The sequence below is a fragment of the Penaeus monodon genome, chromosome 13, assembly GCF_015228065.2.
Source record: "Penaeus monodon isolate SGIC_2016 chromosome 13, NSTDA_Pmon_1, whole genome shotgun sequence".
Taxonomy (NCBI): domain Eukaryota; kingdom Metazoa; phylum Arthropoda; class Malacostraca; order Decapoda; family Penaeidae; genus Penaeus; species Penaeus monodon.
In genome coordinates this window covers 44,355,704-44,383,657 of record NC_051398.1, presented here as the reverse complement: position 1 = coordinate 44,383,657, position 27,954 = coordinate 44,355,704, and the positions used below count along the sequence as shown (strand labels likewise).

At 33.9% G+C, this 27,954-nt stretch overlaps 3 protein-coding genes across 8 annotated transcripts in view; 2 read left to right on the top strand and 1 right to left on the bottom strand.

Moving 5' to 3' along the window:
* The first annotated feature begins 473 nt into the window (after positions 1 to 473).
* LOC119580353 (ubiquitin conjugation factor E4 A-like) lies at positions 474 to 12,053 on the top strand. Of its 2 annotated transcripts, none has more exons than XM_037928459.1 (14): positions 474 to 578; positions 2,365 to 2,518; positions 3,249 to 3,570; positions 3,774 to 4,101; positions 4,656 to 4,876; positions 5,119 to 5,331; positions 5,674 to 5,868; positions 6,063 to 6,757; positions 6,939 to 7,142; positions 7,376 to 7,517; positions 7,732 to 7,833; positions 8,044 to 8,206; positions 8,423 to 8,598; positions 8,950 to 12,053. In XM_037928459.1, the coding sequence occupies exons 2-14, from the start codon at positions 2,376 to 2,378 to the stop codon at positions 9,139 to 9,141; spliced, it is 3,096 nt and encodes a 1,031-aa protein (XP_037784387.1). In that variant the 5' UTR covers positions 474 to 578; positions 2,365 to 2,375; the 3' UTR covers positions 9,142 to 12,053. The 2 variants fall into 2 exon arrangements, with proteins under 2 accessions (XP_037784387.1, XP_037784389.1); XM_037928461.1 differs by having other exon boundaries at positions 520 to 666; positions 8,950 to 9,141.
* A 1,886-nt stretch (positions 12,054 to 13,939) lies between these two features.
* On the bottom strand, positions 13,940 to 24,118 carry LOC119580350 (transcription initiation factor IIA subunit 1-like). Its single transcript, XM_037928453.1, has 8 exons — positions 23,971 to 24,118; positions 19,888 to 20,131; positions 19,469 to 19,662; positions 18,461 to 18,571; positions 18,185 to 18,358; positions 17,701 to 17,844; positions 17,065 to 17,154; positions 13,940 to 16,842 (listed from the first exon to the last, which is right to left on the bottom strand). The coding sequence occupies exons 1-8, from the start codon at positions 23,992 to 23,994 to the stop codon at positions 16,735 to 16,737; spliced, it is 1,089 nt and encodes a 362-aa protein (XP_037784381.1). The 5' UTR covers positions 23,995 to 24,118; the 3' UTR covers positions 13,940 to 16,734.
* A 466-nt stretch (positions 24,119 to 24,584) lies between these two features.
* Positions 24,585 to 27,954, top strand: part of LOC119580351 (inosine triphosphate pyrophosphatase-like) — a 7,945-nt gene continuing 4,575 nt past the window's right edge. For 2 of the 5 annotated variants that reach the window (XM_037928456.1, XM_037928455.1), the window contains exons 1-3: positions 24,585 to 24,742; positions 25,986 to 26,100; positions 27,913 to 27,954. The exon at positions 27,913 to 27,954 is cut by the window's right edge and continues 110 nt beyond it. In XM_037928456.1, coding sequence (XP_037784384.1) covers positions 26,012 to 26,100; positions 27,913 to 27,954 — 131 coding nt within the window. In that variant the 5' untranslated portion in view covers positions 24,585 to 24,742; positions 25,986 to 26,011. Of the gene's footprint in view, positions 24,743 to 24,974; positions 25,135 to 25,985; positions 26,101 to 27,912 lie in introns of those variants that run through there. The other 3 variants (XM_037928454.1, XM_037928457.1, XM_037928458.1) reach the window with 3 other exon arrangements.

Here is a 27,954-nt window from a genome sequence, read left to right as displayed (position 1 = left end):
TGAGACAGAACTACAAACGTCACACATTCATATCCGAAATGCCTGTCATCCTATACATTGCAGAACTTTCCTCAATCTCTTTGACATGTTGTGAGTCATCCATCTCCAACATCACAACACTCACTTTGGAATTTATGATATGCTTCCCCCTCCAGCACCTTCGGGAAAAAAATCACACTGCATAGTATATCAAAACACATTTCAAGACTCGACTACCTGTATTCCATATTCCTCGCATTAAGCTTGGTGTTATACCATTAGCACCCCCAAGAGATATATCACAACCAGAGAAGAATTAAAAAAAATTATATATATATATATATATATATATATATATATATATATATATATATATACCTGCATTAAATAATAGTATACCGAGACAAATCCTAAGACGGGACAACATACACTATATAAACCTCGCATAAGGTAAATAATCCCCTGGCTCGGCCTTCTGAAGTGTTGGACGCAGACGTCAGCTGAGAGCAGACGACACGTCATGACTAGAACATTACGTCACCGCGAACCCAAACAAGACCAGCATGAGGAGGACCTGTGCTTAGTGTTTTCGAGATAGAGTGAGTTTGGTGTCAAGTGGCTCTTTGATTTAGGCGAGATGAGTGGTAGAAGTGGTTTTGGACTTGGTTTTATTGGAAGTTCAAAGAGGTGCGTGTTAAGAGGTTGGTTAGTGTGAATTAGGAATGTGGGTGTTCCTTTTGGAAACAAATTGGCCCTATTCTCTGGCTTTATTGTCTTTTAAATAAGTTTTGTTTAGAAGTTGAAAAAATATATGCTAAACATGTACTGATTGCGGAATATGGACGTCAATCCACAGGAATGTGTTGTAAAGTGATCTTGTAATTTCGAAAATGTTTGCTTTGATTTTTTTATTTTGATATTTTTCTGTTTATTCATATAAACGTATTTTGTAGTTTTACAGTTTATGGTAAGACTAATTTGCTGTATTAAGAAGGTCTCAGGAAACCACTTATTTTATGAAAATTGATCATCTTTATCCCAGTGCCTTTGGCCATGGCATGTACGTACGCCCAGTGCCCATTGGGAATTTACTTTATTAACTGTTCTTACACGTAGATGGTTACACTTGTGCTAAGTCACTAATGAACCAATATGAGTACTGCTTGTCTCGCCCATTTACCCTTTTCCTTGATTTATGATAATATTTTACATTATCTTATTTTACTTAACTAATGTTTATAACATTTTAGTAATTATAAATGTCTATAATATAAAAAAAACATCAATATTCATAGCATTAGTAAAAAATATGTTTTTTCCGCCAATTCAAGGAAAGGTGAAATCAGGTAATCTCACAAGGTCTACTAATTGACTCCTTCGTGGCTAAGTACTAGCAGAGCCATCTATGTTCAGAGACATTTCACACACACACACGAAAAAATATATATATAAAAAAAAAATAAAAAAATAAATAAATAAATAAAAATTAGCACAGTATTTTCCCTGGTAGCATTGGGTTAACAAACCTGACTAGTATGTTATCTCCAGGGGGCTAAATCCACACAAGAAGTAAAATAAAATGAAAGCAAATATAATTTAGGAATCATTATATGTAAATAGGGTACCAGGTAATTTTTTTCTTGTCACTTTCAATAGTTTTGGTTGAAAAATGTTTGCAATTCATAGATTTTCTTTGGTATGTGAAAATTCACTATAGCTAGGTATCTTACTTTGCAAAGTATGAATTAGATTGTTGGAAAATATTGCCAATAACCAGACTGTTGATAATAATAATGAGAATGAAAAGGATGAACTTAGTTATTAGGGATAAGAACATTGATTTTTAGTTTGATGAAAAAGAACATTAATTGATAATTATCTTACCAGTTAAACTGAAAAGAATAAAAGTTAATAGAAGCCAATCAGGTGATTGTGGCCTTCATTGCTTTGGGATGCAATCAAAGACCAACAAACCTCTACCATGAATATTCTGACATGTTAGAACTTAGACTGGCCCTGATGTTTGATAATAAAATATCTAAAGTCTTCAAACTCTGATCTTACCATAAATGATAAAGGCTTGTTAGTCTTCGCCAACAGGCATGAAAACCAGTGCAATAACTTATCACTACAAGCATATCAGTTCTTTTGATATCAGAATATACTTTTAACCTTCACCTCTACAGGTTAATTTATACAACAATGAGTGTCAGTTTACTTCTTTTATTATGCAGCATTCTTTATTTTTGCCTGTCTCTGTGTGGTTGTACACTTGATTATTATCATAGAAGTGCAACAGGTAGACACAAATAGAGAGTCTAGAATACATGTTTAGCTAAGCACATCTCTGAATTCTTAGATAGCAAAATATTCTGGATATTACAGATAATGTAAAGATGTCTAAGGATCTACAAAGCAACCCATTTGCTGCGCTGTTCAGCACTTTAAAAGAGGCTGAGCAGTTTCAGGCAGAACACCAGAAGCAGCATGATGATAATGACGATGAGTCACAATCTGCGCTTCAGCAGTCTGGGGAAAGGTAAAGTGTATCTCCATTTTTTAAATTTTAATTTGATTTGATTTTTATCTTCTTATTATTTTTATTTTATTTTTTATATAATTATTTTGAGATGAAGAGTAGAAATAAACAGAATAAAAAGTTGATGAAAGAAATGGATTTTGAACTGGTTTGTGAAATTACATAAGATCATAATCTGATGTCCCATACTATTTTAAGCCTGTGCCAAAAATGCAAGTGAGAACTGGAAATGGTTTAGGAACTGTGTGTCTCTGTAATAGCTGTAACATATTTTTACATGAGAAATGCTAAAAACTACTATGAGGAAGCTAATAACAGCTTCATTATGAATAACTATTATTTGAGATAAGTATATATAAGAAGATATAATGAGTACGGCAAATGAAATTCAGGAATAAATATATGTAAATTAGTAAGCCTTGTGTTTATATCTTTCTTTTTGGTTATTGCTTTATATGTACTAGCTTTCCTTTATTAGTCTTTTAATATGCACAATTACATTGCATTTCATAGTAATTGTGGGTAGGGTGATATGGCACATATTTAGTGTGTTACTACGCATTCATGTATAGAGTTTACATTTTTTTCCTTCAGAAATTAAACTCTTTAAGTGTTCATCACAGCAGCAGAAAGAGAGAAAAGTGTTTAAAAAAAATAGAAAGAAGCAAGTATAAAATGCAGAGTCTGTTGAATTATGGCTGGAGTACCCCAACAGAATTTTGTATTACAGAGAAGAGCCTCCAAGAACTAGTCCAGTTGATGGTGATGTTGTAACATCCTTCCTGGAGAGTCTCCTCCTAGTTACAACAAGGGAAGGACCCCATTCCCGTCCTCTTGTCCTACTGCCTGATGCTGGAAACCTAGACCCAGAATCCCTCCAGTTTGTCATGTTTGAGAGACTTCTGCTGGAATCCCCAGATGCCTGCTTAGTTGGCGATGGAAACAGAGGGAGGGAAGAGGCTGCAAGGTCTGAAGTTGTGGTATATCTCTGTGAGGTGTACTGTAGGTGCTGGGCAGTCCGTAGTAGTCCACATTTCCATTTGGCTCAACAGGTAGGTTTGTAGTATTTCAAAGTTGATTTAGTATAAATTATAAACCCCCCCAAAAAAAAAGCAAAATATGTAGTCTATTGAGTTAATTATGTTGTACAGTGCATTGTATTTACTCAAACTACACTGATTACTGATTTAGTGTGATTTGTTTGATTTATCTGAGAAATATGTACTTAAATTATAAAATTTGCATATCTTAAAAGGTACAAGCTGCAGTTATTACAAACCTGGCCACAGCCTTAGAACAGCCTGAGTTGTATGGAGGACAGCAGCCTGATCGCCAATTAATTGATATCCTGCTGAGAGGCTTGGGTCGAGAGGCCGCTGTCGAGGACTTAACTCAGAAACTACTCAATCACCTTGCTGATCAGGGAACTCCTGTGCCTCCATTGTTTGACGAGGTTATAGTTAATATCACAAAAAAACTAATGCATTGTTCACTCATGACAGTTGACTATCAGCTTGTGGATGTTTTGGACTTTTATGCTTCATGTCCTTACATAGCAGAAATTCTCACCAAAACCCCAGACAGTAAGTATTTATAATGAAATTGTTTACTATCATTTTACTAAACTGTTGGTTTCTTTTTATTTTTGCTGGAAAATATACTTCACTCCTGTCTATTCTGCATATTAACTGTTGTTGTAATCATGATTTGCTAATGCAGATATTATTTAGAGAATGGACTTGTCTTCTATAATGATAATTTTTGTCGTTGTATTCTTTTTGTTTATGTACTTATGTATATATTATTATGATTTTTTAAAAACTTTTTTTGGTAAAATTCGAAGTCACAAATATTGTTTTGTTTATTTATTTTATTTATTATCATATATATATATTTTTTCTTAAACCTTCTAATATAGTATTTTTCATAGCAAAATTACTTATATCCTTTGATCATATAACTTTTTATTCTTGTTACATTGAAGTCATGTACTCTTTCGTATTTTTATTTATAGTTGCGCAATTTTGTAGACAGTAATGTATTTTTGCAATGCCTGTTTATTTATTATTTGATGCTATTTGTTCAGTCACTGTCTTTGAAAGATTACTATTTAATTTCTTGCTCCCTCTTTTGCCAGAAGTAACACAAGACCGTTCTGGCCGAGGATATCAAAACACACCCCTAGGGGCTCTCCTGTCTATATCCTGCCTCCCCAAGCATCCTGCTGGACAGTTTGAATTTTTTGAGAAGCCATCCTCGCAACCCAACCACACCCACAAAGACACGGAGAACAGCATATGGATAGCACAGAACACAATTAATGCCAGGCTTCATAAGATATTCTATTCCCTTTTGAAGGTAACTCTTAGATGGTTTTCATCAATGAATGTGTTATGATTGAATTTAAATTTGTTAGGTCTATGAATTGTAAAATAGATTTGGCCCCCTCCTCAAAAATGTGATTTATTATTGTGCATGAAGGTAATATGACTACCTAATAGAAACTATGAAATAAAGCAGTTATGTAACTTATAAATGTACTTTATATTTGTACCTCTTTAATCAACAAATTTAATTTGGATTTCTTCCTTATCATTTAGGTATCACCCAGAGCAAAAGATGGCCTCTTAACCTGGGTAGAGTCATGCTTGGAATCAAACAGTGGTCGTGCTGGATTGTGGCATGTACAAGGAGGAAACCCTCTAGCAGCTGCTGTGTATGTGTCTGATGGCTTTATGGTCAATCTGGGAGTGGTGATGCTGCAGTTAGCACAGCCATTCACTCAAGACCTCAATACTGCAAAGTTCTTAAAGGTGAGAGAACTTCCTCTGTTTGTTATTTTTTAGATGCTGTTTGCTTTCCCTCCATATGTTTACTTTGTTTGTAAACTGGAGGTAGTTACTGTGTTCCAAAACATATTGCCTTGAATATGTCTTTAAATATATATTTAACTATCTATCTGTTAACATGTCAATACCTTTCTTTCTATCCATCTACCACTTCTATCTCTTTTTTTCTATTTGATGTTATTGATAGCAGAAAAAAATCTGATGAACATTTGTTTAGATAATTATGCTGTGACAATTTACATAGATGAATACTTTCTTTACAAGTGTTTGATGATATACATAAATTTAGAAAATAAATTTTTTCAGATTGACCCAACCTACTGTTCAGCCCCAAGAATGAATAATGAGAATGGTGTAGTAGGTGCATACACTGGAGATTTAGGGCGACAGACCACGCTCATCCCGCAGCAAGAAGACAAGCCACCATTATACCCTAAGCAATATTCGTTCATCAGTTCTTGCTTCTTCCTAACTCATCGAGCTCTCCACCTTGGGGTTCAGGTGAGAGAGAAGTTTTAAAAGGAGTTCAGTTTTTAATTATATGTCAAGTGCATTTATTTTTTACATATGATAAGCAAGATTTGATTGGGGTTTTTGCTGCATAGATTCATTCTTTGTAATAATCTATTTCTTCAATTTGATGAGAGAAATAGTGTTGTTTTGATAAACTATGTTCAAAATTATTTTCTGTACAGGTGGTGCAACAGAAGCTTCATAAGCTGTCTCAGGAACTAGGACGGATGCAGCATGAGTTGCAAGAAGCTTCTGCTCAAGGTTCACCAGCAACAGAGATGATGCGCTCTCACATGGAAACACGCACCACAAATCTCCTTTCCTTTAAGGCTGCAATATTTGAACCTGTAATGGTAGAAAATTTATTGCAATTCTTAGCAGCCACTGCAGAATGGCTGGTACAAATTGCTCTTACTCCACAAAATCAACCTACTCTACCTACCAGCTTAAGAGAAGTAAAAGCTCCACTACCAGAGGAAGTGGAAAACCATGTCTATCTTGCTTGTATTCCAGAATTTTTGGTTGAGACGCTGACAGAGACAATCAGTGCTGTGAGACGATATAGTGCCCAAGTTTTTGAGAGCAGTACTGGTACTCAAGTGCTGCCACATCTAATGTCTTTTATAATTGTCTTCATGGGTTCCCCGCATCGCATGAACAACCCACATTTGCGTGCACATTTGGCAGAGTGTTTGGAGACACTTTTGCCAGAGAGTACTAATACTGGAGGACTGTTGGCTGGTTACAGAGAACAGCTATTTACTGCCCACCCAGCAGCCTCACATCTTGTAACAGCTCTCATACATGTGTTTGTTAGTATTGAAATGACGGGACAGAGTGTCTCATTTGAGGATAAATTTAACTACAGAAGACCTATGTAAGTATGAGTGTAAATTAATTCCTTAAGTGATTTATAAAATTGCTACAAGTGTCAACATTACTATGCAGAATTTTTCAGCTAAACTAGGATAATTATGTCCATAACAGGTTAAATATAAGAAATGTTCTGTCACTTAAGAAGAGCAAACTGCCTTTTATAATAAGATTGTCTGTTCTAGGTATGAGGTCATGAAGTATCTTTGGGAATCCCCCAAACACCGAAAGAGCTTCACTCATTTGGCAGATGAAGCCCTTGCCAACATGGAAGCAGCCAAGCCACCCCTTTTCTTACGTTTTGTTAACTTGTTAATGAATGATGCCATCTTCTTATTGGACGAGGGTCTGTCTTACATGTCGCAGCTGAGAGAGAGTCAGATGGAAAGGTAATACTCTGACTTCTTCTGGGATTTATTTTACTTGGAAGTAGAGAATTTCCAATATTTTTTTCAACTGATACTTTATTGGAATGGTTTAGAGATGAGGTTAATGGAAGATGTACTCTTAATAATGATTGTTACTATTATTGACAATTATATAAGACTAAAAATGAGTTATGAATGAAATACAATAGAGTTGTTTTGCAATCTACTGATGAAATTATCTCATTGCCCATCAGAGACAAAGGTGACTGGGCATCCCTCCCCACAGAGCAACGTGCAGAGCGTGAACGCAACATGCAGCACATGATGCTGCTTGCTCGCTTCCACAACATGTTAGGCGGTCACACTATAAAAACTCTGATCAGGCTTACCAGAGAGGTAAAACATACATTAATTGAACGAGAATAGTGATAAGTAGATAAGATTTCTGCAGTTTATGCAGTATGATATAGTGATGTTTAGTTGTGTGCAAGCTTAGTTTTTCTTTTAACAAACAAACCTAGTATTTTTTTTTGAAAAGAAAAAAATAGAACAGAAAAACTTGAATAGAATAATCTGTAATAATTTTTTATGTATATTTTTTGTGTTGCAGATTCCGCAAATGTTCACCCATTCCACTTTAGTTGACCGTATGGCCGCTATGCTTAACTACTTTCTATCCACTCTTGTTGGGCCCAAGCAAAGAAATCTAAAGGTAATCCTGAAGAACCATCTTTTATAACTGCTATCTCTAATTACATTATTCTTTTGATGAAGTGTTGATATGTATCTCTGTCAGACAGAAAAGCACTGTAGTGATCATGTACTTCGTATAATAATGATTCACTATTATACAAAAAGGTATAATTGATTAAGGGAAAAAACCTGCTTATCATTCTGTAACCCTGTTTACTTGATTTACTAGGTCCGTGATATGGAGAAATATGAGTTCCGCCCAGGAGAGATAGTCACAGACATCTGTACTATTTACACACATCTGTATTCCGATGCTGCATTTTGTTTAGCTGTATCTGCTGATGGGAGGTCATATTCACCAAAGTTATTCTCACAAGCACAGGATGTGTTATGTAAGTAATTTGGTTATTTTTTATTTTTATTAATTTGGTTATTTTTATTTGTCCTCTATTGGGTAAATATTATGCTTTGTCTCAGAAATTTACTCTTGAAAACTTTGTTCATATTTGCAACAATTTTGATGATCATAAATATATTTTCTTATGAATTCTTAATTAACATTTTTCATGCAAATGATAATGGTTATTTGTTTGTTATTTTGCCAATAGGTCGCATTGGTCGTAGGGGTCTAGCTGAGGAGCTACAGACTGTGGCAGAGAAGGTAGAAGAGGCTGGACAAGTACAGGCAGAAGAGGATGACATAGTGGCTGATGCTCCAGAAGAATTCCTAGACCCTATCATGTCTCATCTCATGACTGACCCTGTCATCCTTCCATCATCAAAGGTAAGTGTGGATGGATGATATGTACTAGGATATAATGAGCTTGTATGGGATTTTCACGAAGCCTCCCAGATATTTACTAGTCTTTGTATATGTAAATTGAGATTCAGTGTTTATTTTGCTGTAAGTCTTTCTGTTGTGTTTTTCCATTCCCATTTTCACTTGCTTGCCTTAGGTACTAATCAAATGTAATGCAAGTCACAAAAATACAGAAAAATAAACTTTTATATTGAGGTTTTTGCATAGTACAAGGTAATGTAATACACGCCATATTAAAGGAGTAAAATAAACTGTAAGTATATTAGTGTTAAGTTAGTATTTAGTTCACCATTCTTACCCTTTCTTTTTTCATAGCTAACCTGTGATCGCCAGACCATCGCGCGACATCTGCTTTCTGACCAAACAGATCCTTTTAATAGACAACCTCTGACCATGGAAGAAGTTCAGCCAAACACTGAACTTAAAACCAGAATTGTTACTTGGCTTGAAGAAATGCGATCCAAGAGGAGAAATATTCAGAAGGAAAAGGAATCCAAAGAATCTTGAAATACAAAAAGAGATTAGTGGACTGCAGATCGAACAGATTTAAGATACAAGGTAGATACAAGGGTACCTGATTATGCAAATTACATTATGAATTTCAGCAAAACTTTTATATGCAGTAATAATGAATGCATTGCAAGACTTGAGAATCAGTGTTCAGCAGGCCAAAAGAAAATTATGCACATTACAGTAAATTTTAACATATGATACAAATTGGTACCTCTAACTGCAATGTCAAATACAAGTCCCAGTGTAATGAAAAATACTGTTATTTTATTGTGTGCAACCAAATTCTGTACAGTAATAAGAAATAGGAGAGGTGAATGTATATTAAGGGCAATTGCAAGATGTAACTATTAGATAAACAATGAAAATACCATAGAAAAAAGGAACTGATCTTCTCATTCAATATTGTTGTCCTGAATTGCAATTAACATTTCAAAGCGACTTTTTTTTCATTTACTTGTATATACATGTGTGCATATACATTATTTTTGTTTCTTCTGTATTTAAGTTTTAAAAAAGTTTGATGTATATTACTCATGAAAGTATAGTGGCATGACCTTACTTTGTGTACTTCTACGAATGAAGAATTTTGTTGTTTTTTATATTGGAAACTAACCTGCATATTTGATATATATTATAATCCCTGTTATCCACATTTTTCTTGCAAAAGTGCACAAGTCAACATCTTTATATTTTTTTTATATAATATCATAATATAAATTGTATAGGAATCATACTGAGTTTGTTTCATTGTGTTAATTTCAATAAATTCAATGTAATATAAATGCAATCTTTTGTTCCTTCTTCAGGTTTGTTTATGTTTTATTTTGGCTTTAAAGGTAAAGTGTTTTTTATTTGCATTACATTCAGATTGACGTCTTTCCTTCTATGTGGAACATTGGAAAATCACTATGGTATTTGAGAGCAAATCCGTATTTTATGAAAGAAAGAGACTATGCAAATTTTGTTAAATACTATTTACTATTTAGATAATAAAAATTGTGTATCATAGTCCATTGAAGTTATTATGTAACAGAATTTAATTTTGACCATATAAAGTGCTGAAAAGTAATATATTGCAGTAATGACTTAATGTACCTTTTGCTTTTGGTATTTAGGTATTAGTTTGGCATGAACTCATAAGAATTGGGTACCAATTGTCTTTGGTATGAGCTTTATTGTACTTGGATTCACTGGAATTCCAATGAAATTTATAGTTCTATATAATAATAAAAATGTTATGTAAGCTGGATTATATTTAAAAGTATGGTAATAAAGCATCCACTTTTCCTTTCACAAGACTAACAGCCACATTCAAAGTTGCACACTCCACTTCCACACTAGATGCAGGCTCACAGTGCAGATGTGGCTTGCCTCCAGTAAGTTGACAACTCAGGGGCTGCCAATTTTGAAAAAAGTGCACTTTTGTTGACAATTGGTTATTCATGGACTTTTAGGCAATCAAAATTTTGCAACAGTTCTTCTCTTTGAGGAAGATAACATTAGTTTCTAAAAGACCTTACAGACTCAGCAAGATTTTTCAAATGACTATGAAAGTTACTTTCCCTAATACATGTACCAAGTTAAAATCTTTAAATACATACTCCTGTTCAAACTGAGTGATTCCCTGATATATTTGCAAGGAATTTATTTCAGATTTATAGCTGGAAATAATTCTAGTGGCCAAAGCTTTTTGTGAAATTATTCAATAAAATTTAACCCATTGGTGTTGGGTATATGTCTACAAGTTTTTGTTTTGGGAAATTTGTCGACTCCTCAGTTGCTCAGCCAGCAAGGAGTGCCTCTATAGGACCTACATGTTTGCATTTGATTACCCATTCTTTGAATTTTTAGGATTTTTTTTCTGTTATATTACATCATTAATATTATTATGATATATGATGTTTTCACCAGTACTATTAGAATCTTATAATCAAGACAAAGGATAAACATGTGAAAGAGGACTAGTAACTGATGTCTTAGTGACTAAGCACTTGTGTAGCCATGTTGTGTAAACAAAATGAATAAACCAAAATCACAGTGGACATGGCATGTATGTACATGCCACTTCAGCACCAGTGGGTTAACCATTCATTGAAGTAATTAACTAGAAATCTGAGTTTGCAGTTGATTTGTCAAAATTCAACTCTATGAATATTTATTCACACTTAAGATATTGCAAATTATACAAGGAAAATGCAGAATATGTTAAATGATAGACTGAATATGGATTTCTGGATTATGTTACGGTTATATATTTTGATGCAATAAACTTGTATTGGTAATCACTTGTAATACACATTTCCAGTAATATCATGATATAGATATGGATAATAGTGTGGGAGTGTGTAACCCTGAATATGGATGTTAAAACTCTTTTTGAGAAAGTTCCCACGAAATACATACACATATTTACATCCTTTTCAGTCTTTTTCTTTTTGTTTTTTGTAAAATTGTTGACTACTGTCTAACATTTTTTTATTAATCAGTGAATAGAACATACATACTACTTGAATGCAAGAGATTAGTGCATAATTTAGGTGAATGTTATTGAACTTCATATTACACTTATAAAGCATCAGTTTATGTGGATAGGGGAGGTTATATGTAAAATTAAATTCTTTTTAATTTAATGAATTTCAGTGATTTATTTTCTTCTAGATATTAGGAAGTGTATTAAGGTTGAGTGTGAAGGGCATATTATGTTTACATTTACTAAATGTCTCAATGTTATTGAAAATGCATGTTTTTTATGTCTAGAAACTGAAGTATTGAACCTTATTGTAACTCAGTCATCATAGAGTGTGGGTCAGGTGTCTAGGAATTAAATGGAAATGGATTGGTGGTATAACAATATATTGAAGAGATACAGGAATTGATCATACAAATTATGTCTGTATTGAATTTGAGTCAAGATATAATTAAAACTTCTTGATTGGTTGACAAATTATATACTTGGTATGTTGAACTGGCAGGTAGGCAATACTTGATAAATGGACACATTTATATGAAATTATTGTTTCTAATTGTTGTTTTAATACCCTTAGAGATGTATTGTCCACACAGGATGGTATATTTTGCATATATAAAATTTTAAAAATTAATGTAAATCCAAAATTTCTGTTTCTATTTCTTGTGCTTCAGTAGAGTACTAGAAAAGATGCAGGTAAAATTTTAAGGGTGGCAGATGAAGACCACAGTATAAAGATTATACTGTAAAGTTTTGCAATATCAGGACTTGTTGCAAATGGGTATCACTAGCAGTGTCGAAGATTTTTTAATCAAATTCAGATATACATGATATTCCCAGGAATACAATTAATTACAAGTAACCATGCATTAAGGTATAAAGATTCTTTTGTCAACTTTAGCCCGCCAATCCCGAGCTTCTTCTTGTTAAGGAGTGGGCTAATGAGACCTCTACCTTGGTTCTCTGCCCTTGCCTTAACTAATTTTGCATGGTCTTTTCTTTTTTTCTTATTCCCATTATTCTGTCCACTTATCCTAATCAGATTTTTGCCACAATACTTTATTATAATGCTCCCTACTCCCTTAACTCCTTCCCCTTCTATCAACCTTTACCTTATACTATACCCCATCAGCACCCCTTCTTTACTTTTTTAACTAACATACTATCCTCTAGTACTGTTCAACCTGTAACTTTATCCTAATCATTAACTCATTTGCTCCTAAACCTCATGCTATTGCTAGATTTTGAATACACCACTAATGTCTTAAATGTTGCAGCATTAAACTTTCATTAAATAAATAAATATTGACAATAGAATCATACATCAGTGCTAAGTATATTTTTTTTTATGTTTAATAGAAGATCATGAAAGTTAAAAATTCTTTTCTGCATTTTTTCTTGACAGTTATGATTGCTATAACAGCACTAGCAGATGCTATGAGTATTGGCAGCACACCATTTTTTTATTTATTTTTTTTCCAGTTTGGTATATTATGGAAGAGGAAGAAATAAACTACATGCTTCATCATTATAAGATTCAAAAAGGAAAAAAAAAAAAAAAAAAAAAAAAAAAAAAATTCTACTATCATTTATTTATTTTTTTACTTAATATCCTTTGCATTAACACTTTCATGTAACTCATGGACCATCCTTATTACTATTACAACTGCTGCTCACCATCGTTATCATTCTTTCTATATTTATCTTTAACAGTCAGCATATTTACCATGCCTATTTATTTGTGATGGAACGTAACTATTGATCATGCCGAGAACCAATTATCCCTAAAGATGCGCAATTCATGTGTAAGTACCTGAGTATGCAATAGAAAAAGGCCATAATCAAGAAAGCAATTGTGATAGCTTATCTTTAGCTGCCTTATGAGTAATTGTGTTTTACACTGGAATATCTTGAAATTATGAACCCACTAGTTCTAGCAGTCCAGGGGCCACTAGCTGGGGGTTATGGCTTTAAAACTTTATACATAGATACATATAGCAGATAAGGGCAATCCAATTTATTTACTAAATATTGGGCACAACTACAAAGGATCTTTCTTACTAAGACTCCCACATAGTATAAATATAATAATTTTGATACTCCAATCAAAATTCGTGATGTAAAACTGATGAGTCTACCAAAAAAAAAAAAAAAATGCAGGAATGACAAAACCAAAACATAACCTCAATGTTGGCAATAAAGAAAAGAAAAAATCAAGTCTGATAGTCTACCTCCAATGCTCATAAATTGACAATGTAAAAAATGATAAAAATAAAGTAAATTGAAATCAAGGGTTGAAAGAAAGAGGAAATTAAAAAAGGGGGATACTGCTGAAAAAAAACTATATTGGGAAGAACTCATGAGCATCACAGAACACTCAAACATGTGCACACAATACAAACATGCTCCACTATAATCCTCCCTTCTAGAGGTTATTTGAAACAATAAAGGCTTGTACAGTGTGTTTAATGGCAAAATGATCACAGTCCCAGAAACAGTTCACTGTAACTCATTTTTTCACTGTAATTCATACACTGTGAATTACCTTCACTATCCCACACAAGTGAGACTGTTGAAGAGGGTCGAACTTGCTTACTTTGAAGTTTGGAAGTGAAGATCTTTGGTGATTTATAATAAGCAAATATACTTAGTGACATCCAATACCCAAATGATACACACAAGTTAATTATAAAATTAACTATATATAGGTAGATTAGGGCATTAGAGTTCTATACATTGGATTGTTACATATTCCCTACATACCAGTTCACTAAATTTCATAGGTGACTCAGCTGTTGGTTGCATAGTATATTAATTTCATCCAGGTTCCTTTTTGTGCTAACAATCCATATTCATTACAGCAGGTCTGACAAATCTCACTGTCTACTACATTTACCTGCTAAATTCACAACCATTCTCTTCTAAAGTATCTCACCTGAGGAATATATCTTATTGAAATATGTTTTATATTCTATGCCGAATTCACTTGCTTCACATCACTGATATAAGAAAAATATGAAAATACTAGTCTTCTCGTATCTGGAATGTTTCAACACCTTTTCTTATAATGAATTGTAGATATGTTTAATGTAACTCATTGCCTTTTATATCATGGAACTTATCCATGAAGCAATGAACACAGACTTTACTTTGGTACAATAAGTTTAACAACTACAATAATATAACATTTCACCTTACTGGCAGTTTATTTTTTCACTAATATGAAGCCATTAACCTCTTTAATTCATTACCTTCACAAATTAAGCAATGATTATGCATTTTCCAACAAAAGTGAAAAATAAGAGGGAAATATTAATACCAGAACTTCCTATATTACACAAAACATATCAAAATGTAAATATAATTCATATATGTCAATACACACACAAATCTCATGGCTACAAATTACTTTTAACACTGGGACCTTTAATGCCATAAAAAAAAACTTATACCAAATGGTATTTAAGACATTTAGATAGTACTTTTCAGAGGAGGCTCTTTTATCAATATAAATTAACTCACACAAATCATTATGCCACTTCGTATTGGAAAAAATAATATATATATATATATATATATATATATATAATAAATAAAAAAAATAAACAAACATGACATCATACATTCTTAACCCAATGCTGACGGATGCTTTCCTGATATGCAAGCCCTCTCTCCCGGGTTGTAGCCTAGGCCCCGCTGCTGGGGGCTTGTGTCTTCACCCTAGCATGCAAGGCATGACTGTACATGTCCCTGGAAAACAGGTTTGGCACACCATGGCATTTATGTACATGACCCCGTTCATATAGTCCAGGCATGCCCTGGCATGTACGTACACACCACCCTGTGGCTAAGGGTTAAGAAGGCAGGTAAAACTGATTGAGGTTCTTCTCTAGTTTGGAAGAGCTCCTTCTACAATGATAACTGTGCAACATATGCAGTACTCATGATAACAATTTGTGCCAGGATGATAAACAATATTTGAACATTTGTATATTATCAACAAAACTACTGCTTAATAATTCTCTCCATTTTCAGTAAGGCATACACTGTAAGGATACAATATAACTTATTAATCTACTTTATTAATTGTGAATTATCACAAATAAATAAAATGTGGTGACAAAGCCCACTTCCATTTCCTTCTCTGGGACTCAAATAGTCACACACAAAGCATATATATAACTTTGAAGTACAATAAATGTTCAAAGGTTACACAAAGATATCAGCAAATTGTTAAGCTCTTGCATGGTCTCTTATATTCAAGTGCTAAGGAACTTGTTACTGAAAGAAAGCAGTTTTGCCCCAAAATGTATAAAGCAAAGTTAAATAATAGTCCTTTTTAATAACTTCTGCATATCTTCTCATTATCTGGTTTACATAGGAGGGTGCCTTCCCCCACTAACAGGACTATCAATGTTTAAAACAAGGCTAGTGATTAATTGTATGGGCAAAAACATAAAACAAATACAAGCCTAAATATATTCTGAAACTGCTACTTTCCAAAATAACTTCTGAAGGAAAAATAATGGAAATTGTGACTGTATGAAATATTTATCTAAAATACAGTAAACATCTGCATTTCATCCCTATCGTACTAAGAATTTTACAATATTTTCTTTAATGAGTATAATTTCATCTCAACGAAACAATATATTCCCTACATGGGACTTGTATATCTTATCAATGAAGTACCAACTTCTTCGAAAAATGATAAACAACTTAACAATGTCATCATAATTGTTTTCATTCCATATAAAAACACACTTCCTTCCCTTTAGAACTTTGTTCTAACCCTCCCTACTTTTTATATGCACAACACAAAGCATGAATATCAAATACTGTACAAATTACCAACTGCTGTTTCGAGCCTCAACTTGAAACAAAATAAGAGCCACTGAATACACTTTTCACCTAAAAGCTACCCTGAATGGCACATCATCTTCCTGCCAGATGCTACTAGCACATCCCTGGACACTTGAACTCCTGTGAGGTAAAAAAAAACTTTCTGCTGAGGTTCTCTTCCCCACAATGCTTGTGCAAGTCTTGAGAAGATTGTGTGTTGATGTGGGTATGCTAACTAGGTGCTCCTCAGTGTTGACTAAACAAAAATCCAATGATTTCTACCATTCTCCTTCTCCGGTTGACTTCTGGAAGACATAATCCTTACCCTTCAGGTTCATGATGCCATCCTTCAAAATAAACCTCCACTTGTTTCTTACTCTAGTAATCTGCAAAATAAAATAACACTGAGTTATCAGACATCCACATGGTGCTATGCTTTATAAATAATGTGACTAAGCTCTGACACATATATTGTAGTAGCAAAATGAGTTTATAGGTTTAAAATTGTTTATTCAGTCCTAGTTGTTATAAAGAACACTGGAATATTTGTTTCCTCCCACTTTAAAAATAAATATCCTGACAACTGTACAAAAATGAAAGATACTTACCTTATCATACTGACACACAACAACATTGTCTGTATCAAACATATCATTACTGTCATCTTCACTCACATCATCATCAGTATTCAAAGGTTCCTGCAAGTGATCTCAATATCAATAAAAGGCAGAGTATAAATCAACGAACTACTAAACAACAGATTTAGCAAATCCAGCAGTTAAACTACATCTAACTACAATGTTTCTTGGACTGACTGTACAGAATCAGAATGATACTGCATGATACAAGAAAAAGATTCTTGTCAGTAGAGTACAAGTAGACTATAGTAAGAGATAGCAGGAAAATGTATCTTACAGTAAGCAGTAAATCAGTATTTCAAACTTCATCTCATTTTACAAGGCACAATAAAAGACAATATAATATATATATAAAAAATTACAAAAACATTCTTTTGCCTTTTGTCCAATATCAACTACTTTAGTGAATGCAACCATATATAGTTCTAGTAATTTCTTTTAGTCTGGTATAAACCCAGGTCTAGATGCCAATCTGCCTTCATGAAATATTTGCAACGGGAATTTATTTTCTATACTAATGATCACTGTTATACAAATGTCCATTCGTCTTTCCAAATATGTTCCTTTTTATCTGAAACTGACTTCTCACTCATTAAAAAAAAATACCTCTTCTTGTGCATCATCTTCATCTTCCTCCTCTTCCCCATCTAAAGATTTCTTGTCCTCTTCATCATCCTTTTCATCATCGTCATCGTCTTCATCTTCTGAAATCTCTGATGAACTGTCTCCAGTTCCATATGCACCATCAACCTGAAAGGAACTTATTAATGTAAAATCTTATTTGACATTTTCAAATTGAAACCTGAAGTCATAAAATAAGTTTGCAGTAATAAATAATTTGCAGCTATTCACCTTGCCAAACGGAAAATATTGTGGCCATAAAAAATAAATAGACCAAAAAAAAAAAAAAAAAAAAAAAAAAAAAAAAAAAAAAAAATAAATAAATAAATAAATAAATAATAAATAATAAATAAATAAATAAAATAAAATAAATAAACCCGCATAATAAAGCTAACATGTACTATTCTTAAAAAAATGAGAAAATAAAAAGTAACTAAATAGCTATACAGAACTTACAATGTCAACTCACCTGTGAAGCTTTCAATCTTGCAAAAAGAAGTCTGTCCATTGTGCCTCTGTCAACGGACAGGGATGGTTGGCTTTCTTTGCTCCACGTCATCTGAGCTAAGGCTGGTTTGCTTGCCTTCCCTTTGGAAGTACTAGGAGTTGGGCCAAGTTCTTCTTCATCAAATGCTCCGTCCACCTAAGAACATACAAGCACTAATTATATTGTGTTACAACCATCTTACATTCTGTAATCCAAAATTGTGAATGAAGTTCATATAAAATTACTGTACATACAGACCTGTGTAGTGGCAATATGGTTGTACTGCAGCAATTGTGGAGGTAAAGTAATTCCATTTTCCTCTAGTGCCTGATTGAGTTTCCTCTGGATGATTTCAGCTGCACGACTAGGCTGTAAACATGAGGAAAAAATTATATTATAAATATTTCTATAAATTCAATACATCCAATGTTACCAACAGTTACAAAAGAAAATCAGTGCAGACTACAAAAATATATAAATATTAACCCCTACTATCCAGATGATATGACAATCGCATAAGAAAATTTTTTTGGCTTGAGGGGTGGGTGATGTGAACATGCCATTATGGAAAAATTTGACCGAGATCTGGGGTGATGGGAACTTGCCCTCATGGGAATTTAGGAATGAGGGCTCTTGCATTATTTTCATTGTTTAACTAGTCTGGAATGTACCACCTATGAGCCATGACTGGAAGAGCACTAGCTCCACGGAGAATGCTCTTTCCATATTAAAGATCCTCTTCCTACATGTTATGACCAGCAGCACTGGTTGTATTTTGAAATTTGAATAATATGGAGAATTTTTTTTTTACTTATTGTCATTATTCTTGTTCTGAGTTATAGAGAAATGAAATGAAGTTTGAGCGAGAAAAAAATCTATTACTATCTGGATACAGCAAATCAAATGACAAATATAGACAATGAAAATGGCAAAAAAGCTAAAGAAGCTTATGCAGAATAGAGAAAATAACATTACAAAGGGGAGACACGGAGTCTCGTCACCTGCACATGAATGTTTGTGTGCCAGGCCTACAAGCTATACACCTATCGGAGTGGCTGCTCAAATAAGCCAAATGCCTGTATTTTGGGCCACATGTGGGCAGTGAAGTATCCAGATCCAAGGGGTTCATATACTTTGTTATTACAATGAACTATTTACAGCTCCAGGTGCTTTAATTTTGCTGATGTACACAGAAACTTTATGCTATTACTCCCTCTCGAGCCAACTGAAAATCAACCTTAATAGACTTTCCAAAATTCAGGTTACCTCCAGCGAAAATGTGTGGGCTGCATCTGTAGCACTCAAGATGGTTTGCAGCTGCTGTCCAGCAACACCATTAGCCAATGCTGATGATGGTACGTGGATGGTGATAGTCTTTGGTGCGCCTCCAGCCTGCTGTGCTGGCACTGTGATTTGTACCGGCACTAAGTTGGTGGGTAGCATGGTAGATGCTGGTGCTCCTGTAGTTAAGAGGTTAGAAATTAGCATTTATGTATTACTAATGGGAGGGGGGGAGGAAACATATATAAATATATTACTTCTTTCTTTCAAAAAAGAAACAAAAAATGTAATTCCGAGCAATCATCCTATTGCTTTGGAAATAAAATAACTGAACATAAATGAACAAAATTCGTCATACTATCTGAAATATCTGGGGGGGGGGGGGGGGAACACTACAACTTTACCTCCTTGTGCATTTTGTTGCTGTTGTTGTTGCTGCTGTTGCTGTTGTTGTTGCTGCTGAAGCTGCTGTTGGTGGGATGTATTGGCTGTACCTGGTTCTGGGTGATCAAAAACATTCATTCGCTGTAGTTTTTGTTCCCATAACTGCTTCAGTTCTGTCAGCACTTCCTCGTCAACTCCTTCATCCAAGAAGTATTCTCTAACTCCATTGATGACATCTTCAATTACTCCATTATATATCTTTTGCTGTTAAAACAGATAAATGAACAACAGTAAGTAAACATATGCAAGAGTGATAAAAAAATGTCTTTCTGCACAAGAATTTATGTGAAATGTTAAAGCTAGCTGCATAATCCTTCCCAAAAGGGAAACTGATATAGTCTAATTTTTTTTTTTTTTTTAATGGTAGGTTCATGTTTGAGCCACCGTGGTCACAGCATGTCTTTACGAACCTCCTAAAGTTTTATTTTTCACAATCATGAATAAATGCACAATGTGCACGCTGTCTATTTGCCTCAATCGTGGAAAGCATGTCAATAACTTGAGGATTTGTTCCCAAAACTTTTTCACAATAAATAAGATGAATGTAGTATCCACTATTCTGGAACTCTTTTTTTTTTTTTTTGCAAGTTTCCTCTTGCCAAACCTACAGCATCACACCTATAACAAACTTTCTTTGCACTGTACGCCCTCCTCTCTCCAAATCATTTACACAGTTATGCTTCCCCTCCCTATCTTCGGGCAAATGAAACAGTGAGTACGAAATAGTAATTCTGGTACTGCATTACACATTTCCTCTAGCCACTCCTAGATCTTTTCCTCATCCCATATTCCTTCCTCTACATGCCATACTTAAACATCACAATTACTTCCTGGTATATCACTGTTTTTACAGTCTATAAATTTTGATACAACAGATATCTAAATGCTAATTATATTGTTCTCTATCATTATAAAAAATCATAATTATCTTATTACTGATTTTCCTACGCATTTTGGTATCTCAGTCTTTCCTTTACATGGGCAGACTTGACCATTTCACAAACAGATGTACCCTGGCAAGGCCAAGGTACATTAACTTGTGTCAATTGGCACCTGGGAAAATGTCTGGCTCATGATTGGACATGCAAGCCACCATCCCAGTGACCAGGGTATGGACTCATAATGTGATTAAGCAATAGCATGCATCTGCTATTTTCACCATGACTCAATATGACTTCATTTGTCACTGATGGGTTAATGGACCTTTTTTTATCTTGGTTTGGGTTTCTTGGTCTTGCACTGAAAAAAGAAAGAAAGAAAGAAAGAAAGAAAGAAAGAAAGTTGGTACTATAAATTTACCTTTTCTGGGTTATTTGCAGTCAGCCTTTGAGCCCTTTGGCAGTTACAGAAATTCCAGCAAAGTTTATATAACATTTACCTTTTACACTCAGATTTTGCGGGTTTTCATATTTTATAAGTTGGGGATGAGTTCTTGATTGTATGTGAATACTGCAACAGCATATTTTGTCTTTTTCAAAATGATTCTCGAAATATTTGGGAGTATCGATCCTACAAGTCTTTTAGCTTGCATATTATAGCTTCACTTTTGCCAACTTTCTGGACTTTGAACAATTGGAAAAAACTACAAGGGAATAAAAAGGCATGAATATGAGAGATTAAGAAGGAAAGAAAGAAGGAAGGAAGAAGGAAAGAAAGAAGAAAGAAAAAAAGATTCTAAAAACTACTTAACTTTTATGCTAGCTGGATATATTTTGCAGGGACTATGTCATATAAAAAACTACTACATGAATCTAACATCTGTCATTTAATTGCCAAAAAAAAAGGAAAATTAATAATAGATGCATTACTAAATAGCATTTTCCCCCTACATTTAATGCTTCTCAGGGTAATCTCCATTATAAAGCACTATGAAGACCTATGTCCTTTGCTCCTAAAATCTGATACTAAGCAATAGCACTAGCAAAATATATCTCCCCTCTACCAGATAGATTTCCTGCTACCGTGTTCTAGAATGTATCTAAAAAATTTATGCTTTGTCTGCAATGTAAACTCTTAACAACAAAATAGGACAATCTTTTATAATGTATTCCTTGTGGGAAAATACAACATGGAAAGCCTTTTAGACGCTATCAGTAGAAGCTATCTGGTTCCGAATATTATTCTATCTAAAGCCAGGGAACTGTTATCAATTCTTAGCAATTATATCTTGCACTTTTATGCTGAACTCATACTTAACAATAGAAAACAAATTGACTGATATAGTTTTGTCTTTTAATTTCTTTTCTCATATATATATATATATATATATATATATATATATATATATATATATATATATATATATATATATATTTATATATATATATTTTTTTTTTTTTTTTTTTTTTCCAGAAATTGGATAGGTTACGGCTGTGACTCATGAGTTTCTAAACATTCTAAACCATGTGTCAGTGATTAAACTAGCTATCTATAACCAACAATTTTTGTGAGACAAAATCTTCAATCTGTTGCATATATGTAGTTGTAGTTCTATTTTTTAGTTTTTTATTTCTCCTAAAATTTTCTATTTGTAACTGGAGCTTTATCATTGTCAACTTTGCACCCTATGCAAGCCTACTGTTGCTTTGTCACCAAAGGCATCTGTTATTAGGCCTTGAACTTTCTGAAAGCTTTTTGTTCTTTCTATATCACTATTATCATTTTTAGTATCTGTATAATATTATTGTTAATAATATGAAGAATAATGTTAATGATAATATTAACAAATACAAACTTTTTAGATATTTAAGGAATAGGGTAAACAGTAGACTAGGTAGCCCTAGTTATTGACTCTGTGATGACTAAGTGCTTGAAAGCATAATAAAAGTGCTTGAATGTGTAACAAAATTAAAACAGCAAAACTAGTGTACTGGATGTTCCCAGTGCTAATGAGTTTAGGTTGCCAGGCAAAAATAAAATAGGTAAAAGATACGAAAGACAAACGGAAAAGAAAAAAGAAAGAAAAAAAAAAAAAAATTATATATATAATATATATATAATATATTATATATATATATATATATATATATTAATATATATATATATATACAATATATATATATACAATATATATATATACATATATATATATATATATATAAATACTAAAAAAAGAAATCTCAAGTACACAAAAAGTATACAGTTGATAACTATTCCTCCTTTTATGTGTAGCAACTAACAAAATACATTTGCTCCTAAAATAAAAGTTTTCAAACAGGCCATCAGCTGCACTAATAGGATGACTTTGTTATTAGTTCTCTGAAAGGGGGAAAAAAAAAAAAAAAGGGGCAGATTACATCTATACAGCTCTGGTAATAGCTTGAAATGCCCCAGAATAGCTCATTAACAGCCCTAATTAATTCGGATTATGTTCATTTCGCTTCCTAATCCATTCTTGTCTCAAATGATGCCTTTGTTCACAAAATCTGATTAAATGGTAGTCAGGCTAGAGAACTGTAAATTATCCAGATATTTTATTTTTCATGTAATATCATCACATACTAATAAGTTTAAGGAAGCTATTTTAGTCTTATCTCAACACAACCAGGATAAGGTAGTCTGTAATTACAATTAAATATACAATATGCATTTTTGTAAGTGAAATTTAAAAAATAATCCGACTTTTAAATTTTTCATAGGTATACATTTGTTATGGATTAATTACAAAGAAGAAGAAAAAAAGTGCAGAGCTGTGACTAGTTCTTTCCCGGATCTTGTAATTTGTGTGTTTTTTTTTCCTCGCAGCGCCTCGCGAGGAAGCATATTTTTAGCAAATGGCCAAGCAATACGTGCCTGCAGCCACTCCCTCCAGGGCCTGACCAAGGGCGCTCTGCACACATCCCCCCAAAAACGAGACCATAAGGATGAAAGAAATAGACGCCAGGTCAGCAACAGGTCTTGCTGTCGTAACTTTACTGGAATGTTCTGCGTCTGCCATTGCTCTCGTCCCTGCTGCGGCTTCCCGGTGACTCATCATACCTTTTTCCTCTCCGCGATCCCTTGTCTCGAGAGTACTTGCTCTGCACGGGCCTGGCGCTACTCACCACGCACGTCGCGGCCTGAGCCATCGCGAGTCACAGATCCGACGTGGAGAGAATTCGGGCCTCGTAGGAAGCCGTGTCCGCGTGGCTGCGACCTTCTTTTATATGTGGCTCCGCCGCCGCCGACTCGCCTTTCTAAGCGGCTGGTGTTCACGGCGGCGCGCGAGGACAAACCTGCCTTTATTTCCGCCGAGAGATTTAACTTGGCTTGTTTTACAATTAGATGGGGTTGATAAATTTAGGGGATTACTTTGATGTGCCTTTCATCAATATTGATCAACTGTGTGGGAATGCATGGATTTATTATTTAGATAAGCTAAACCTCGTTGTTGCGAAAAGATGATCAAATAAATTTGTTATAATGGAAATCGTTATTTTGCCTTTGGGTCTTTCATCAAGGTTAAAAGAAATGGTATCTTAATTGATGTAAATATATACAAATCCATCAGTTATTGAAATACGGAATGTTTTATGAAGGTCTCCCCCAAATGATTCTTATGAACCTCGAAGCTTTTCATGAAGTCAAAAGCGCACCAAATTTAAACACCCAAGTCGCTGCCATGACGCAATGCCAACTTGCTTCATTTCACCAGAAAATGCAATTCCACCGAACATTAATACTTTACAATAAATAAATTCAAACGAATACCCAACATTTCCCTTCAAACCGCTATTAATCGGGTAGCCTAATAGCGTAGTAGAATCAGCTGATCGCGTGTTGGCAAAAGGAAGGGAAGTCGGGCTGATTGCTATTCCAGGATCGACACGTAACTTGGTAAAATAATTAGAGGTTCTGGTTTTCAGATGTGTGGTAAAGTGTGTCATTTTACACACAATGCCATACGCGCTTTTATTTTTGGCAATAAGAATTTTGTAATGAGGTAGGTGGTGAATATTTTATCCACATATTTTCGCTTCGTATTGAATAAAGTCAGTGTCATTTGGTAAACAAATAAATCATTATATATTTGGGGTAATATAGTGATGATAAACTAAGAGCCGCACGAAATAAAAGTTGGTATGATGCAGGTGTGATAAAGGGCATTGAAATACGAAAATAATGAACACAAATCTGAAACTCAAACAATCTTTCTGGCCATGACGTTAATCAGAAAAAAGTATCAGCTGATATTTTGCTCACCAGCAATGTTTGTATGTGATAAGAGGGTAAATATCCCAATTATCCAAGTATTATACAGTTTTACAAAGAATCACACTTATCCTAGAATCACTTGAGTGTGTGTATATATATATATATATATATATATAATATATATATATATATATATATATATATATATATATATATATATATATATATATATATATATATATATATATATATCCCAAAATATGTACTGTTACCCAAGACTACAGTTGTATACTTATTATAAGATTTATTGCTGTCCTTGAATTACTTTGCATATTAAAAAAGAGCACATTTATCCAAGACTTTTACATTTATACCAAGAACTGCATATTTATCCCAAGAATTACCCATATCCAATAATTTTATTTCCCCAAGAGTAACAGACCTGCCCAAGAATTATTTATATACTGCACTTGCCTAACATATTATATACTTATAGAAAACACCAAGATTAAAGTGAAGAATTTCTATAAGATACTTTGCTATTTCTTTCCATCTCTCATTTTACATACTAATTCATTTTACACATCTGTCATATATTTATTTAATTATTGAATATTATCTTATTCTATATGTTACTTGTTATTTAGTTTTTTCATTCTAGATCTTATTAATTAACACAAAATTACAAACTTGGTTTGATTTGAAATTTAAATAAACACTAAAGTTTTACTAATATTGTGTCCTTCACAAAGATGGAATTGTAAATGCTTGAAGAGAAATCAGACTAATTGTAATTCTGATAAGAGTAATAATAATGATAGAGGAGCACTGAGAATCTTAACAGTAATATAATAATGAGTAAATAACAATAATCTTAATAAGAATTGTAATAGAATGGTAAAAATAATCTCTTACTGAATTACAGAGGCAACATTAACGACAAGAGCCAAGATGAGTTTTCGTTCTCTTGTGTTCGTCACAGGAAATGCTAAGAAGTTGGAGGAAGTTGTAGCCATTCTGGGGGATACTTTTCCCTTTAAGTAAGTTGTGTTTTTTTTTATTTTTAAAGTTTAATTGTGATTAATTTTTCAGATTATGATAATCAACTAGTTCGTCTTCAACAATGTCAGTGTCAGCATCATAATTGTTATTATTATCATAATTATGACATCATTATTATAATCATCATCTAATATATTATTGTATTTATTTAAGCTGTATGTGTTTTACCATTATTGGGTATCCCGATTTCTCAAGAGATACTTTAAACCTTTAGCTGCTAGGCAAATTGAGCCCCTGACCAATTGCCATTGCTAGCCAGCTTTCAATTTGATTTTTATTGTACCCAAGATATTTACAGGGGTCCAGAGTATCACAGATAGCAGTAAATTTAATTCTAAGCACTAGAAAGTACTCAACCTGAGCACCAGAAAGACCTTTTACTCATACTGCATTAAAAATAGAAACCCAGTTAGTGGTCCTCGAGTTTGTTATTTATTAAGAATTGTATATAGGCTACAGATATTAGATGTTAATACTGTTATAATTTCAGTATTTTACTTGATATTTTAGTGCTCATCTTTAACATTACTAGACTGTCACACATCTGCAGAATTCTGCTAGGCTAAAATTACAAAAATAATATTACAAAAAATATTTGGAAAGAATTGAGATAGATGCATACTCAAAAATCAGAAAAAAAAAAAAAAAAAGAACTTTACTATACTTGGTGTGGGGCTGCGGTGGCCGAATGGTTAGAGCGTCGGACTCAAGACTGTCATGACGGCAATCAGAGTTCGAGGGTTCGAGTCACCGGCCGGCGCATTGTTTCCCTTGGGCAAGGAACTTCACCTCGATTGCCTACCTAGCCACTGGGTGGCCAAGCCAGCTCAAGTCAGTGCCGGGTAAATAGAGATGGTGACTCGTTAAAAACACCAGGCGGAAGGCAATGGCAAACCACCGCTCTAAATTGCTAAGAAAAAATCATGGAAGCCCATGCTCGTTCAAGGCCGCGGTGGCCGAATGGTTAGAGCGTCGGACTCCAGACTGTCACGACGGCAATCTGAATTCGAGGGTTCAAGTCACCGACCGCCACGTTGTTCCCTTGGTCAAAGAACTTCACCTTGATTGCCTACCTAGCCACTGGGTGGCCAAAGCCAGCCCAAGTCAAGTGCTGGTCCCAAGCCCGGATAAATAGAGAGAATGATTACCTAAAAAGGTACCACCGGCACTCTCCGTGGAAAGGAACTGGGGACCCTACCACGTACTCACTCCAAGAGCATCACAACATGAAAACTACAATTAAGTATCATGCTGTGACCACGGCGGCTCAGACATGAACCTACCGTTAAAAGAAAAGAAAAATACTTGGTGTGAAAGAAACAAATCATATCATTAAACAGTTTGCAGATTTAGAATATAATGCTTATTTATTTTTCCTATGGACCTAATGAAAGCTCATGGTATAGCAATTACCAAGAGCCAACACCTGTACATTAACCTGTCCAGTTCCATTATGAATATCTATAATTTACCTATTCTCCCACCACAGTGATACATATGCATTTTTTGTTGTTGTTGCAGGTTAAATACAGATTTATAATTAGAGTTTCACGTCTGGTTTCAATTTTTGTTTCAGTTGGACATAAGTCATCCATTTCTTACTTAAATGCTGAAGGAATTTCTTTTCTTGTGTACACAGCTATTGCTACATATTAATGGATGTAAAGGGTATTACCCTTTCTGAATTCATATTCAATACTGCAATGTTATATAAAAAAATTGTAGTTGCAAATACATTTAGGAGCTAATGTGCATATATTTTCTCACATGCAGTGTTTTGTTTCAAACAGATTAGTCAGTCAGGAGATAGACTTGCCAGAGTACCAAGGTGA

Excerpts from the sequence above, each read along its gene's own strand:
- LOC119580353 (XM_037928459.1), top strand. The coding sequence starts at position 2,376 with ATGTCTAAGGATCTACAAAGCAACCCATTTGCTGCGCTGTTCAGCACT. Across the intron at positions 5,869-6,062 it reads CTCTCCACCTTGGGGTTCAG|GTGGTGCAACAGAAGCTTCA; the intron begins GTGAGAGAGAAG and ends TTTTCTGTACAG. Across the intron at positions 8,599-8,949 it reads TCATCCTTCCATCATCAAAG|CTAACCTGTGATCGCCAGAC; the intron begins GTAAGTGTGGAT and ends CTTTTTTCATAG.
- LOC119580350 (XM_037928453.1), bottom strand. The coding sequence starts at position 23,994 with ATGGCTCAGGCCGCGACGTGCGTG. Across the intron at positions 18,572-19,468 it reads CCCACACATTTTCGCTGGAG|CCTAGTCGTGCAGCTGAAAT; the intron begins GTAACCTGAATT and ends TCATGTTTACAG. Across the intron at positions 17,845-18,184 it reads CAAGATTGAAAGCTTCACAG|GTTGATGGTGCATATGGAAC; the intron begins GTGAGTTGACAT and ends AGTTCCTTTCAG.